The 14,200-nt window shown below is 27.9% G+C and overlaps 1 protein-coding gene across 2 annotated transcripts; it reads left to right on the forward strand.

The window, feature by feature from the left end:
• Positions 1 to 499: 499 nt before the first annotated feature.
• On the forward strand, positions 500 to 12,931 carry LOC111028711 (putative serine protease K12H4.7). 2 transcript variants are annotated; one of them, XM_022307444.1, is made up of 10 exons: positions 500 to 794; positions 4,613 to 4,824; positions 4,920 to 5,101; positions 5,468 to 5,703; positions 6,305 to 6,440; positions 6,514 to 6,700; positions 7,921 to 8,050; positions 8,875 to 9,007; positions 12,382 to 12,551; positions 12,696 to 12,931. In XM_022307444.1, exons 2-10 carry the CDS (start codon positions 4,636 to 4,638, stop codon positions 12,857 to 12,859), a joined length of 1,527 nt encoding a protein of 508 aa, XP_022163136.1. In that variant the 5' UTR covers positions 500 to 794; positions 4,613 to 4,635; the 3' UTR covers positions 12,860 to 12,931. The 2 variants fall into 2 exon arrangements, with proteins under 2 accessions (XP_022163136.1, XP_022163145.1); XM_022307453.1 differs by having other exon boundaries at positions 500 to 790.
• Positions 12,932 to 14,200: the final 1,269 nt, after the last annotated feature.

The following is a 14,200-nucleotide window of genomic DNA, read 5'->3' on the forward strand; positions in this document are numbered from 1 at the left end:
AAACAAATTTTAAAAGATTCTTTTTAAGTAGGCAAATTAATAGGGTACACCCCCCCCCCCCCCGAAAAAAAAATGTATTGTAGTTCTAAAAGGTCCTGTGTAAATCCCCTCCACTGAAAATAGCTGTGTATTCCACTGCAAGTACATTATATAATCAGTATTATTACTAGCTACGGCACAGTATAGGTACAGTATACCTGTACACGGTACCGTAAATAAGAAATTATAATGAATCCGTCAAAACAGTTTTAGACATATAATAGGTATACCTATTATAATATGTATATATTTAATCTATGTTCTATAAAGAATTAAAAATCATATTTTATACATATTAAACCTAATTATTGGACTGTGTAGTCTGTACGAGCGATAACATAAACGACAAGCAATATGTATATATAATATATATATATATTTATAATGAGCGGCAATTGATTTAAGTATTCGAGAGGGGGAAATAGCTTTATTTTTGTTAGTCAATCAGCATTCTGTCATTGCAGCGATTGAGGCATGAACACTATTCCAGTTGTTTTATGAATACCTACGAGTACGCGAGGTTGTTGTATTTGTACGATTGCTGCAGTGTTTTATTACGATCAAAACAAACTATAACATTTAAAATAAAATAACGTAATAATAATTACCATAATTCGGTACCTATATTAAATTTAACAGTATTTATCTTTAGTAATTTATTTTCGTAACAATTATTTGTGGGAATCGTTGTCGTGTATGCAGTGCACGATTTATTCAATACTTACCTGACACCTGCTAATACGAATTACAAGTAGGTAAGTATAATTGTTTATAGCATATTATATTTGCTGTGCTCTTGAACATCAATAAAATATTATTTCTATAAAAATAATTTAATAATCTAATAAAATATCATACTACTAATATACTATTCAGTATATTCAGTATTATACTAATATACTCCCGTATAGATCAATCTAGACAATATCATAATTATTTCATTTTACATAATATTATTTTAGGTAGGTAACCAGTAGGCACTGAAGTATCAACTGTACGTCTATACCTATGTGGTTATAAATGAATACTCGGAATGTAATTTGACCATATCGGGCATTAGATTACATAATATTGTACATTACCTATCTATCTATAATGATGACCAATCATTATAAAAAAAGTTTAATTGTAACCTCTGTAGGTACTTAAATTTTACACCAAATGTTTATTTTATTATTTCCTATACTTGAAAACATTTTCAAATTATTTTAACTTGTTTTGAGCTGTTTACTGACATTTTCAGTTTTTAATTTTTTTAGTTTTTTTCTTTTAATGTCAATAACATTTTATTCGTTGGGTCAAAAAGCTTGAAAATGTATTACAAGGTTTCTGATATATAATTTCAACAGCAGTTGAAAAATATTATAAATACACATGCACAGTTTTTTATAGAATTCAAATTCAATACATACATTACATTGACTTCCTAGACACCCCTAATGTACCTACAGCAGAGAGTTACCCACTTCCCTCCTTTTTTATTTATGATTTTACAAAGGCAATGTTTATTATATAATTTCTTATAAATTTAAATTAATTGTTATTAGCACATTAAAAAAATTCAGTGAAATGAAACAGTGAAGAAATGGGAACAAACCTCCGGTTCTGATTCTGGTACCTACTAAATGTTTTCATTACAAGGTTTTGGTTTAAAAAAAAAATTGTTAATTTGAAAGGGTTAATGTAGGTCACATTTACAATAAAATCTAACTTATACTCATTAAGAACCTTGTATAGTTGTATTCAATTTTTTTTCAATTTTTTCCACGACATAAATATCTAGTAAGAATTTCAACATTTTAAGATTATTCGTTTTTTGATGACAACAAAATATCAAAACTCGTTTTGTCGGAGAAATTGGTAGAGAATATAAAATTTTGTAAAATTATAAATGTATGTGACTTCCTGGTGAAATTTAATTTTGTATATTTTTAGAAATGTTCATAGAGAAACTTAAATTAAATTTTCATATCTTAGATATGAAGAGAACATTTTAATGAATTTCATACTACAGATAATTTGTAAATTTTGAGGATTTTGATAAATTGTATTGAAATGTTAACTTTGATTGCTTATAAAGTTATAAGTTATAAGTTTATAACATTAAATTGTGCATCATATTATGTAACATTAAAATGTTTGTAAATATTACTAGTTACGTATTATAAAAATTTACAAGAAACTATGCACAACATTTTTAATACTTTTTGACCTAACTAAAATATTTTTATCGACATGTATTGAAAAAATTAAAAATTTCCAAATATAACTCAAAAAGTGACAAATATATTTTTTAAAATTGTACTATGCATAGAAAATGGTATAGATTATTTAGCAAATATAGTATTAATTTACGGGTATTTATCCAATGTCGTAAAAAAATTAACGTTAAACGCTTATCAATAATTAATTTGATTTTCACTAAACTTTATTTTTTGTTAAAAATAACAAAACTTAATAGGAATCTTGTATTACATTTTTAAACTTAAGGTTTAATAAGAAAAAAATGTATAACTTCTAACTCAAAATAATTTGCCAATTTTTGATGAATGAGTGCCCTTGGAAAATACTATTATGTTATTACAATAATACTACATTGAATCTAGTTTTAAGTTGTTAAAGTTAAACCAATAGCCCGAGCAACCAATGTTTTATGTGAGGATCAATAGAAAAAAAATATTGATACATAAATGGGCTTTTAAGAATACAATAATGTAACGCAAAAGAAATGTATGGCATAATTGAGTTGATACACCTAATATTTATTATTTAATATCAATTTTATTAACATTTTATAGGCACATGTTTTAGTTTGTATTGCTACTAGTAAATACTAAACACTATTTGCTACCATACTATTTATCCCTAAATTACATACTACATACTTTAACACTATATAGCTTATTGATATCCTAACAATGAAAATAATAATTTTAAAAGTCTTATAAGTAGGTACCAGCTAGTTACGTCCCCTAAGAAAAGTCAGTGGTCTCGAACTGAATCTCTCAATTTGATATTTACATAACTATTTAAAGTATAATGGTGTTTAATTTTCCAGAATCATGGTCTCATGGATGTATACAATATTATATACCCTGTATAATTGACAATTGTAAATCTTAATTACAGTCGAAGATTGTATTTTATAAATATTCGTCACCCGACAATTTGAGATAACACAATGTCCTGTCTTATAATAGATTGAAAATAGGATAACACTGTTTAAACGTTTTAAATAATACAGATAATACATTGTTAAAATTAAGTATTTTTTTAATAGATATTGATAAATATTGTGTGATAATGAGGGGAGTGGTAAAGGCCAGGGGGAACAAAACGCTAGATTAGCCCCTTATACGTATAGCCTTATATTTATGTACACTGTACAGATATGGCTTACTTATGGAAAAATACCTGGCTATGTGAATTTTAGGTAGACAATGCTATTTGCCGATAATCATTTCAAGAAAAAAGTTACCCATATGGGTACCTAGTGACTAGTGTACATTTAAGAACAATAACACTTCATATAAAATAACATTCTTAAGAAATGGATAAGCTTTTTAAATATATTGGGTACATGACAAAAAGTTATAATCGAAGTTCATTTAATATTTTAATAGGTTAATTTCCACTACACACAACATGCCAAAATGAAGTTAGTGTCACACGTTAGGTATTAGGATTTATTCAAAACTAGATTAAGAAATATTAACAACATTTTTGATTTAGAACTTAGTCGGTAAATACTGGTAGGTCAGTTACAATAAGTTATGTATTCAAAATGAAATTAAAACAATACTACACTAGGTTATAAACTATCAACCTATATTATATAACATACACTTAAGTACCTAATAAGAAAGGACAGAACGGGTTCTTCGGCAATGCTAGCTTGATGTGAGCGCAGCATAGAATGCCTGAACACCGTTGTGGCCGTGGTAATAAAGTGTTGTTATTTTTATGCGTGAGGTTTTTTTCTATTAGTTACATTAAATTTTGTTTGTTAAGCATCTTAAATTAATATCTTTTTAATTAGGTACCACAAAATAAAATACATATTTTGAATGTACCTACACCACTATTTTTCATTTGAATGAATATTCAAATTCATCGACGTTTAAATTCAAATGCTTATAAAAAAATGTGGATTTTAAAAAATGTTAACAGTTTTAAGCTCTTATATTTAAGATTTTATATTTCTACCTTGTATTTTTACTAAGAAATAAGAATTTCCATAAACACAATAATATCAAAAATATCTAGGTATATATAGGTAATAAGCTTAAAAAGAGCCAACAAATTTTGAAAATCTCTATGGCTAAATATCTGTATACCTAAGTAGGTATGGTATTTCCGTTATTTTTTTCCCCGATTTCACTGTTTAATTTTTATTTCTGACCCTCCTCCTCCCCCCCCCCACCCCACCCCCAATAGCAAATGGTATACTAGATCTAATTTTATACCAGTAAACGTCCAAAATTAATATTTTTGCTACAAAATCATTTTAGCTAAAACCAATACATTATTCCATGATCCAATAAAAATCTTAGATATTTTTTTTTATTGACAGATTATACACTTTTTTTTTGAAAAATGAAATTCATATTTTGCGTATTTTTGTGTGGCGTTTTGTGGAGTTCGCCATCATACAGTTTGAAAAAAATACGTGTAGGTTTAGGTGAACCAAATTCGTTAACTAAAAATGTGATCGACACTGAAGACAAATGGTTTGTGCAAAAATTGGATCATTTTAATCCTACTGATAATAGAACATGGAAACAGGTACATTAGTTTATTTTATACGTTTATCTGATTATAATTATCCTTCTACGTATTATATTATACATAAATTGAAATTCAATGCAATATTTTTTAAGAGATATCAAGTAAATCAGAAGTATTACAAGAAGGATGGCCCTGTGTTTTTAATGATAGGAGGGGAAGGCCCAATTTCAGCCAAATGGATGTACAGTGGCGCTTGGATGGATTATGCTAAAGAATTTAATGCCTTATGTTTGCAATTAGAACATCGGTATTACGGAAAAAGCCATCCCACTGAGTAAGAATTTCTCAAATATTGTCACAATGATTAATGGTTAATAAACCTATTTACTTACTATTATTAGGTAGGTACATATAGGCACATATTACTGTAATGCAATATTACTATATTATATTTTAATCATAAACTATTATTAAGCATACTAATTTTAAATAACAATACATTTGATAAAGGTAAATATAAAATAATAGTATCTAGGTATGTTTCTATCAATTAGATAAAAATTTTTACCAGAAACATATATATTTAATATTATTTATTAAAATTAATTTCAATGTTCTATGTAAAAATGTAAACATTTAAGTCATACTTACTCTACAAATATTTAAAGTATAACTCAGAATAACTATATTTATATTTTAGAGATATGAGTACCAAAAATTTAGTATATTTGAGTAGTGAACAAGCATTAACGGATTTGGCGGAATTCATTGTCAATATTCGAACAATTTATGATATTCCAGCTACTGCTAAATGGGTAGCATTTGGAGGATCTTACCCAGGGTCTTTGGCTGCATGGTTGAGAATGAAATTCCCACATCTAGTGCATGCTGCAGTGTCTTCAAGTGGTCCTCTATTGGCAAAAATAGATTTTAAAGGTATGTTATGACAGATACTGAACATACAAAGAATGGGTTTACGTTACATTTTCACGAGATTGAATTAATTTTTTTACTTGAAATCAAGCTTGAATGTCATTAATTTTTTGATATTTTGAGCGCAAAATCATAAAGGTACATTTTTATTAAAAAATATTATTGTGCTAAAATTGTTTGCTTATTATAAATAAATAAATAATATTTTAAAGTAGTTGTCTACACAAAAACAAAACAAATAATTATGTAGGTACCTACCACAGTCGTACTCAAATATTTCTAACTGTAAGTATATTTGACAATTTATTTGAGATATTTAAATTAACAATTTTAACTTACATTTGTATATTATTAAGGTTTATCTAATCATTTGTAATAATATTACGAAATAATTAAACTAAAAACATGATTTGAAACAGCTAAATGCCAAAATATTACGATCTAGTTTTACTATTGTACCTAGCTATGTTAATGATTATGAATAGTAACTAAAATTAATTGTTGAATGACTTCAATTTTATGGACTCGGGAACAATCAATACCAACACTTTAATAATTTAATTTCTTCAGCTTACAATGCTTACATCTACTTTTATTTTCGTAGAATATTTTAAAGTTGTTGAAAATGCATTAGCAACGTATTCGCCGGAATGTGTGTCACAAATAAAACAAGCAAATCAAATGATCGATAGTCAAATTAAAACACCCAAAGGAGCAAAATTAATTGAAAACAAATTCAAGTAATATTCCCATAAATTAACCCAATTTTAACACATAAGTACCTGAAGCTTAGACTTGATCGTTATTTTTCAGATTATGCGATCCTTTAGATATAAACACAAAAAATGACGTAGCAAACTTGTTTGAGACTTTAGCTGGAAATTTTGCTGACATTGTTCAATACAATAAGGATAATAGATTTTATGAAAACGTTGAACGATCATCAATAACATTGGAAACTTTATGTGATATAATGGTCAACAATTCAATAACAACTTCAGTAAGTATTTAATTTATAAGCTGAAAATGTGTAGGCGCCTGACATAACATTTTAGATTTGAAATAAGAGCGACGAAGATGGTAAACGTAATTTTATACAGTGATAGGGAAATGCTGCAAAGGTCTGTATAAGCTTTTACAAATAATACAATACGTCAATACAATTTATTTTACTCTAAATATAAAATAATTCTTTGTTATTTACTTAATTTATACCTTGTTTACTATACCATATAAGTTTGCTTTTTTATCGGATTTATATTTTGCGTATAACATTCTATACCTAGCACCTAATTGGCAAGGTAGGTAGGTATAACTAATATCGCGTATATTAAATCAGTTTTTCTATTCTACATTAAGCACAGTGTCGGACAAACGTCGGTTTGGGTTTGGTTTTTTTAAAATTAGAAACAGATTCCCAAAGTATTATTATTATGGAACTGAAATCAAAAATAGAACCTTAAAATAGTATTTTCATAAAACCAGAAACGTGCAGTTCTGATTCCATAATCCAAATAGCCTAAATCAGTGTCTCAGCCAGATGGTTTTGGATGTTTCACCTCCCCTCCCGGATATTGAAATTTTCTCCCCTAATAAAAGTATTATTTATTCCTATACGAAAACTGTAAACAACTTGGTTAAATTTATACCTACTTTTTATAATCTTCGCTGTGCCATTGGCCTAAAGGTTCCAACTCCTGCAAGAGCAAGACACTATACACCAGAGATGGCGAACCTATGACACGCGTGTCACTCTGTGACACGCGCACACTATCTTAGTGACACACACAAATGTGTAAAAGTTTGATAATATTAAAGTTTTGAAAAAAAAATTGAAGGGTTACCAAAGTACCTAGTTGACACGCTGGGAAAACAAAATCTAACCAATATTTTTATTTGACACGCTGGTACAAAAAGGTTCGCCATCCCTGCCATACACTATAGCAGGGCTCTTCAACCTTTTTATGCAGAGGGCCACATATTATTTTTTTAAATCTTGCGGACGTAATAGTAAAAACATGTATTTTATATACAAATTTAGTTTTATTATTACGCGGGTTGAAGACCACTGCACTATAATATAACCTTGCTAGTTGCTATTTATTCTCGATGGCATAGCTTAAAATAGTCATGATAAAGTATAGGTAATTACTACATAGTATTTAGTATTTACTATACATAGGTAACTAAACTCATTTCTAATACTATTTTTTTTATTAGTTAGACAGGTATGCAGATGTTAATAGCAAACTATTATCCATCAATAATTTAACTTGTACACAACACGTCTACACCAAGATGATCGATTCTTATTTAAATACAAGTTGGAATAGTGATTCAGCAGCAGGAGGTTAGTAGACATAATATAGACTATAAATGGTGTTAGAATAACTGACTTAGATAATATAATAGTGTAAATACTCAATACTGAATAATTTTTATCAATTCAAATATTGCGTACAACCAATTTACAATAGGTACTACGTGCTTGACAATGTCAGATGACCCGAGCAGTAGTTAGGACTTTTTTCAGGGGGGAGGGGGGCAATTCTACTATTTTTATTCGTATTGTTGTCAATTGAAACTTTTGGTTTTGAAGAAAAAGGTAGTAACCACTGTGCTATTCAGTAGGTTTTAAGTGGGCCATCGTAATGGTGGGTATTAAATTTGAATTCAATGATTTAATATCGTTGTAGGTATACGAAAAACGATTCTGAGCAGAGACGGTCTGTAAGTCTGCCTATGCCATAATAATGTTTTTAAATTACTACAAAATATAATTAAGATTGTTAATCTTGGCTTAAATATTTAATTTCGTCCAAATTTGAACTTAAAATAGCAATAAAAGAAAACTGTGTCTCTATATTTCTTTAGATTTTTCAGTAACAGTATTATCAATCCTTAGATAATAATCTTAAAATTTTACAAATTTGTAACTTTGAATGCTTTTTCAAAAAAATTGTTGTATAAACACCTGATGAAAATTTAAAGTATTTATGGTGATTAGTTTAGAGGGGGGAGGTGAGGCTTAAATCTTACTAGCTGCACTACAAACAATAAATCAGTTACCCTCATCAAAATAAATATGTTTAGATAGGTAATAGGTGTGAGTAGTAAAAGTATAATTCATTATTATAATTTATTAAGTACCTTTATTCATTGTTCGTAATATAGGTCGACAATGGACGTACCAAACTTGTACAGAGTTCGGATTTTATCAAACATCCAGTCAAGATGATCATGCGTTTGGAAATAAGTTCCCAGCTAAATTTTTTATTGATATGTGCTCTGATATTTTTGGAAAGTTGTAAGTTTATTTATTAATAATAGTTTGAATAAACATATTAAAATAGGTACACAAAATCTCTAAAGAGAGCTAATGGGACATATGCAATGTCATGTGCAATACAAATTAAAAACAAATTACTCAATAACTCGACTAAGAAAGTAAAAAACATGCTGTACTTGAAATATCGATAGTAGCAAACGTAGTTAACAAATAAGTAGGTATTTAAAATACATATTATTTTAAACAATTCCATTAACTGATTGATTGATTATGTATATGAAGTAGGTTGTAGGTAGCCAGGTAAATATATGATTTGACTAGGTGTGGGAATGTTTTCAATAACATAGGTACCTACATGTCTAAGAGCTGGAGTCATTACAATCAGTCGTCCTGAATCCTGATACATGAAATTAAACAATCGAGATGATGCACTTTAAACTAATTTAATACTATATAATATGACAGACGGCAAGAAATGTCGTCTGCTACTTGTCTAACTCTAACATCTATATACCTACATGAATAAAACGCTTAACGTGTGATTTTCGTGTATAGACGCCAAAAAAGTTTTTGGTATTTTGGATAGTTAAGTAGGTGTACCTAACTATCAGACAGTTAACAGCTGGATGCTAGTTGTAAAAAAATATTAAATCAATGCTTATGAGATCATTATTAATTACTGGCCATCTGGCTGTTGAGAACCACAATAGGCTTAACAATATACATCCTGGTTTTGAAAACTTGAGTTGTGTCGTCAGTTAGTCACGTAGACCAAAATAAATGTTCCATTCAATCAATATTTGTATTGTTGAAAGCGGGACTTCCTGCCTTAAATTATGTGCATTTTTGAATTCTCAGAGGGGTGAGGCAACCTAGTAAAGTTTCTCAGCATTTTAGTAAATATTTTACGTGTTTATACCTGTATAATAATACATTCGTATTGTATTAAAATGGTTCAAAGATATTTGGTATCAAAGGTAACACTCAAAATGTATTTGCGTTTCCAGGTTGTAACTTGGACTTTAAACGAATGTACCTACATTAGACTATGTAATATTGTAATAATTAATATAATATAAAGATTAAAGGTATCGCCGTATCAAACGTCCATAGTCCAGACGGTGGAAAAGTAATTATTTTTCTAACATAAATAACACTGAAGTCTATAGGATTAATTTTTTTCATTTTATTTTTTAGTTATATGACAATGCCTTATGCCTATATTATTTTACCAATACATAGAATAAAATATTTACTTCTACAACAAATACAATTTATATTTTTGATTTTGGATCGGGTAATGAAGTAGGTAAATAGAAAAATAGCCTATAAGTGATAACCTTTGAAGCAAAATGTATTAGGGGTGACTGTTTCCGTCTCCCAATTATAAAATCTATTAAATTATTACACGTACCTTATTGTTATTTTTATCTCGTATTTACTTTTACTTTTAATATGAATTATTACAATATCATTAATTCTACATCGACTTTTTATACAAAAATATATTTCAAAAATTGATTATAAATCAATATGTTGATTTTAATATCATTCACGAAATTATATGTTATTCAGTCGTTTTTTAATTAGCATAGTAAAATAGTAATAATTAATACTTTGTTTATTTTGATTTATTTTTCTTATTATATACGTATCCGTATAATATAAAATAATAATTTAGGTAATGTACTTATTTATCTTTCTCTGATATAGAGCTTGGCATAATGGCATCTATAGATACTCAGGATAGGTCCTAATTGGGAAGGTTGTTGACAGTGTTGAATTCTTAATAACTTAACCTACCTATATTATAGATAAGAAATTAATGATGATAATTTATAGTTATCTAGGTGCTGGATTTTTATCATACAACTTTATTTTGTAGAGAAACTTAATTTGCTACCTACAGAGAATGTTTATTACTGCCTTAAGAGGATGCTACCCACGCGTTTGTTGTCTCCGCTCACCAACTTATTACGACATAGCAAATTTTCGTTCACTAGTGTCAATAGTGTGCCGTTAGTTTTGATATTAGAGTGAATTTAAATATTATCAAACTTTTAGGTAAGAACATTATCTATGCTTAAGCGTCGGCGGATTTTCGATATTTTCATTTTCAAGCAAGATACGAGTATGTGAAATAATACAAATCAAAGATGCTCATATCTCACTTGAAAATTAAAATATCCAAAAATCTGCCGATGCTTAAGCATAAATAATGTTCTGACCTAAAACTTTGGTAATAAGTTAATTCACTCTAATATCAAAACTAACAGCAAACTATTGAAACTAGTGAACAAAAATGTCCTATGTCGTACGTGTGTAAGACGGAGACAACAAATACATAGGTAGCGTCCTCTTAATATGTATTATAATTATTAAAAAGTAATATGCTTTCAATTTGGAATAAATTCCTGTCATATTCAATACTAATAAATAACAAATGATTTAAAAAAGTTCTAAAAACTTAATAATTGTGTAGGTGTATAATTCATTTGAGTTTAGTTAAGACTCTAAAATGCAATGTTAGGTTTCTTACAGTTATTTTAAATATCTAGTTACAACTTACAATTAGTACAATATTACTAATATATAAGCACCTAGACAAGATGAGTGGAAAATGGGTGTTAGGGGGAAAGCATCTCAAAATAAATCATATTCTCTCCCCAGGTAAAATTATTTTATTATTGCAAAATAATTATTTTAAAATACTACAGGTAACTAATAAATTACATCATTAAAATGTATTGGAATTTTTTTTCGAGTCGATGATATTTTCTACGGCAGTACTTTGTTTGGTCCAAGTCCTAAGTGTTAAACTATAGTTTTGGTTTTGTTATTTAAAAAAATAATCGAAAAAGAACATTTTAATTTATTGAGGATTTCTGCATGTTGGCATTTATTTGCTTGCAATTAAAAAAAAAAAAAAACACAAATCAATATGCCTACATAATACTACATGTCTACATGTATACATTTAATATAGGTAATATAACTACTTACAACAATTTTTTTTTGTAACCACGTGAATAAAACCATACCTACCTACACCAAATTTAAATGTCTTTTTATCCTTCTCCAAACAAATATACGTGCCACTGTAACTTTATCATTCATAACAACCGTTAATAATTTGCACCTGTTTATTAATATGTTGAATATGCTTAACTATAAAACTGAAAATTGTAAATTTAATTATGATATATATCTTTTGGGTTTTGAAAGTCAAAAGTCAAAGTTTAAAATGTTTATTTGATTCTCGAGTAAAAAGTTTGAAAACCCCTGGTCTACATGCAATAAAAAAATAGTATTTAAATGATAATCTATAATGACTAAATTATGCACATTAGATATGTTTAATTATGATCTCTTTGTAAATTCTTTTTTTTTAGGTATAATTTTGATCTCTTGTCTAATGCAATTAAAAGAAGTAACATGATGTATGGTGAATTGAACATAAAAGAAAGCAGAGTAATTTATGTCCACGGGTCTGTCGATCCATGGCATGCATTAGGCATTACTCAAACCAAAACAAAAAACAACGTTGCAATTTATATTGAAGGTAATTTTTAAAATAATACATATGTCAATAATTAATTACAATACTATACTAGTTATACATTTTTTTTCTTATAACCGAGTGGCTCAGTATAAAAACAACACATTATTTTAATATTAAATTGATTACGTTTTTTCCTCTATACAGGGACAGCTCATTGTGCAAATATGTATCCTCCATCTCCTACAGATCTTCCACAGCTTAAAAATGCTCGTGAGACGATTAGAGCATTTTTGAATGAATGGTTGGCAGAAAACGACATTGATGACTCATCTGAAGTCGACAATATACAATTTAAATATAAAGTTTAAAATCCGAAATTTTTGTTATGTTCAAAATTAAATTTCAATAAGGTTAGGATAGATTTTAATACTTTATTCTACTTGAGAATGTATGTAATATTATACTGTTTTTTATGAATACAATTTGTTTTTAATAACGGTGGATCATGTCTTAATTATACAATATTATATCTATATGTACCTATAAATTAACCACTTTATTTATTATGCATAATATAGTTAATTGATTATGGCTTATCAGTTATCATAAACATTTTTTAGCAACTGATATTTCATTACCTGTTGAATAAAATAGGTACCTACTTACTGCATTTTTAATATTGTCTGTATGTATTAGATTCAATGATGTGTTCGTCTTTTTTTCCACCTTTGAAGCAGTAAAAAAATTTTGATTAAAAACTTCGGTAATGGTTTTTTTCCCAAAAATAAAAAGTTCACTGCACTTACACCTCACTTTACATTTTTATTTTTCAATAACTGCAGTAGTCTGTAGATACTTGACATTGTCACCATATATTTAATACTAGAATTTTAAATACATGGTATAGTTTTTCAAAATAATATGACACTTTTTAAGCTGCTTATTGACAATTAAAATGTACGATTTTTTCTTAAAATCTGCAATGTCTATACATAGCAGTACTGTAGCGAGGGTTTTTTTCGGGAGGGGCCTACAATATTTAATTGTTAGGCCCAAGGTACTAACGGGTACCTATAGAGATTTTGATATTTTATGGTCTAAAGCTCCTCTCGCTGGCTAGCTACGTTACTGATAGGTAACTTATTACATAAACTATTGTTTATTATTAATCAATGTAAAAAAATAATGAACTATAATACTTGTATAAACTTTTCATAAAAATTTCAAATATCTACAGATATTTGTTTCATATCAAAAAGACAATTTCGATTTTGTCGAAAACTGGTTTGCGTAAAAATACCACAATTTCTAATATCAATGAAAAATTTAAAAATAGATAACAATTTTTTTAGTATTGCTTTAATTCAAATTTTAGTACGACTACTACTGGAACCAATCCACGTGATTATTTAAAAAGAAGACAAGAAAATATAGCATCAAAAGGAGCTCGAATTTTACTATCTAAAATATTATTCATGCTTAATCAGTATTGTTACATATATATTCAACCATTCTGCTAAAATTTAAAATTGTGCATTTGTGCACTAGATCATGAAGATGTGTGATTAATACCCAAGGGGTATAGATAATTCAATAGTTTCCTCATAGTCATGTAAACAAAATTGAGACCCCGCAAAGCACCTTATTCAGTAACGTAGGTAATTGCAGTAAACAATCGATAGAAGCTAAAAGCAGTACATTGGAAAGGT

Source organism: Myzus persicae, unplaced genomic scaffold (genome assembly GCF_001856785.1).
Source record: "Myzus persicae strain clone G006 unplaced genomic scaffold, MPER_G0061.0, whole genome shotgun sequence".
NCBI lineage: Eukaryota > Metazoa > Arthropoda > Insecta > Hemiptera > Aphididae > Myzus > Myzus persicae.

Bases quoted from the DNA above. Each gene is read 5' to 3' on its own strand.
- LOC111028711 (XM_022307444.1), top strand. From the start codon at position 4,636: ATGAAATTCATATTTTGCGTATTTTTGTGTGGCGTTTTGTGGAGTTCG. The intron at 5,704-6,304 runs GTATGTTATGAC...TTATTTTCGTAG, and splicing joins GGCAAAAATAGATTTTAAAG to AATATTTTAAAGTTGTTGAA. The intron at 6,701-7,920 runs GTAAGTATTTAA...TTTTTTTATTAG, and splicing joins ACAATTCAATAACAACTTCA to TTAGACAGGTATGCAGATGT.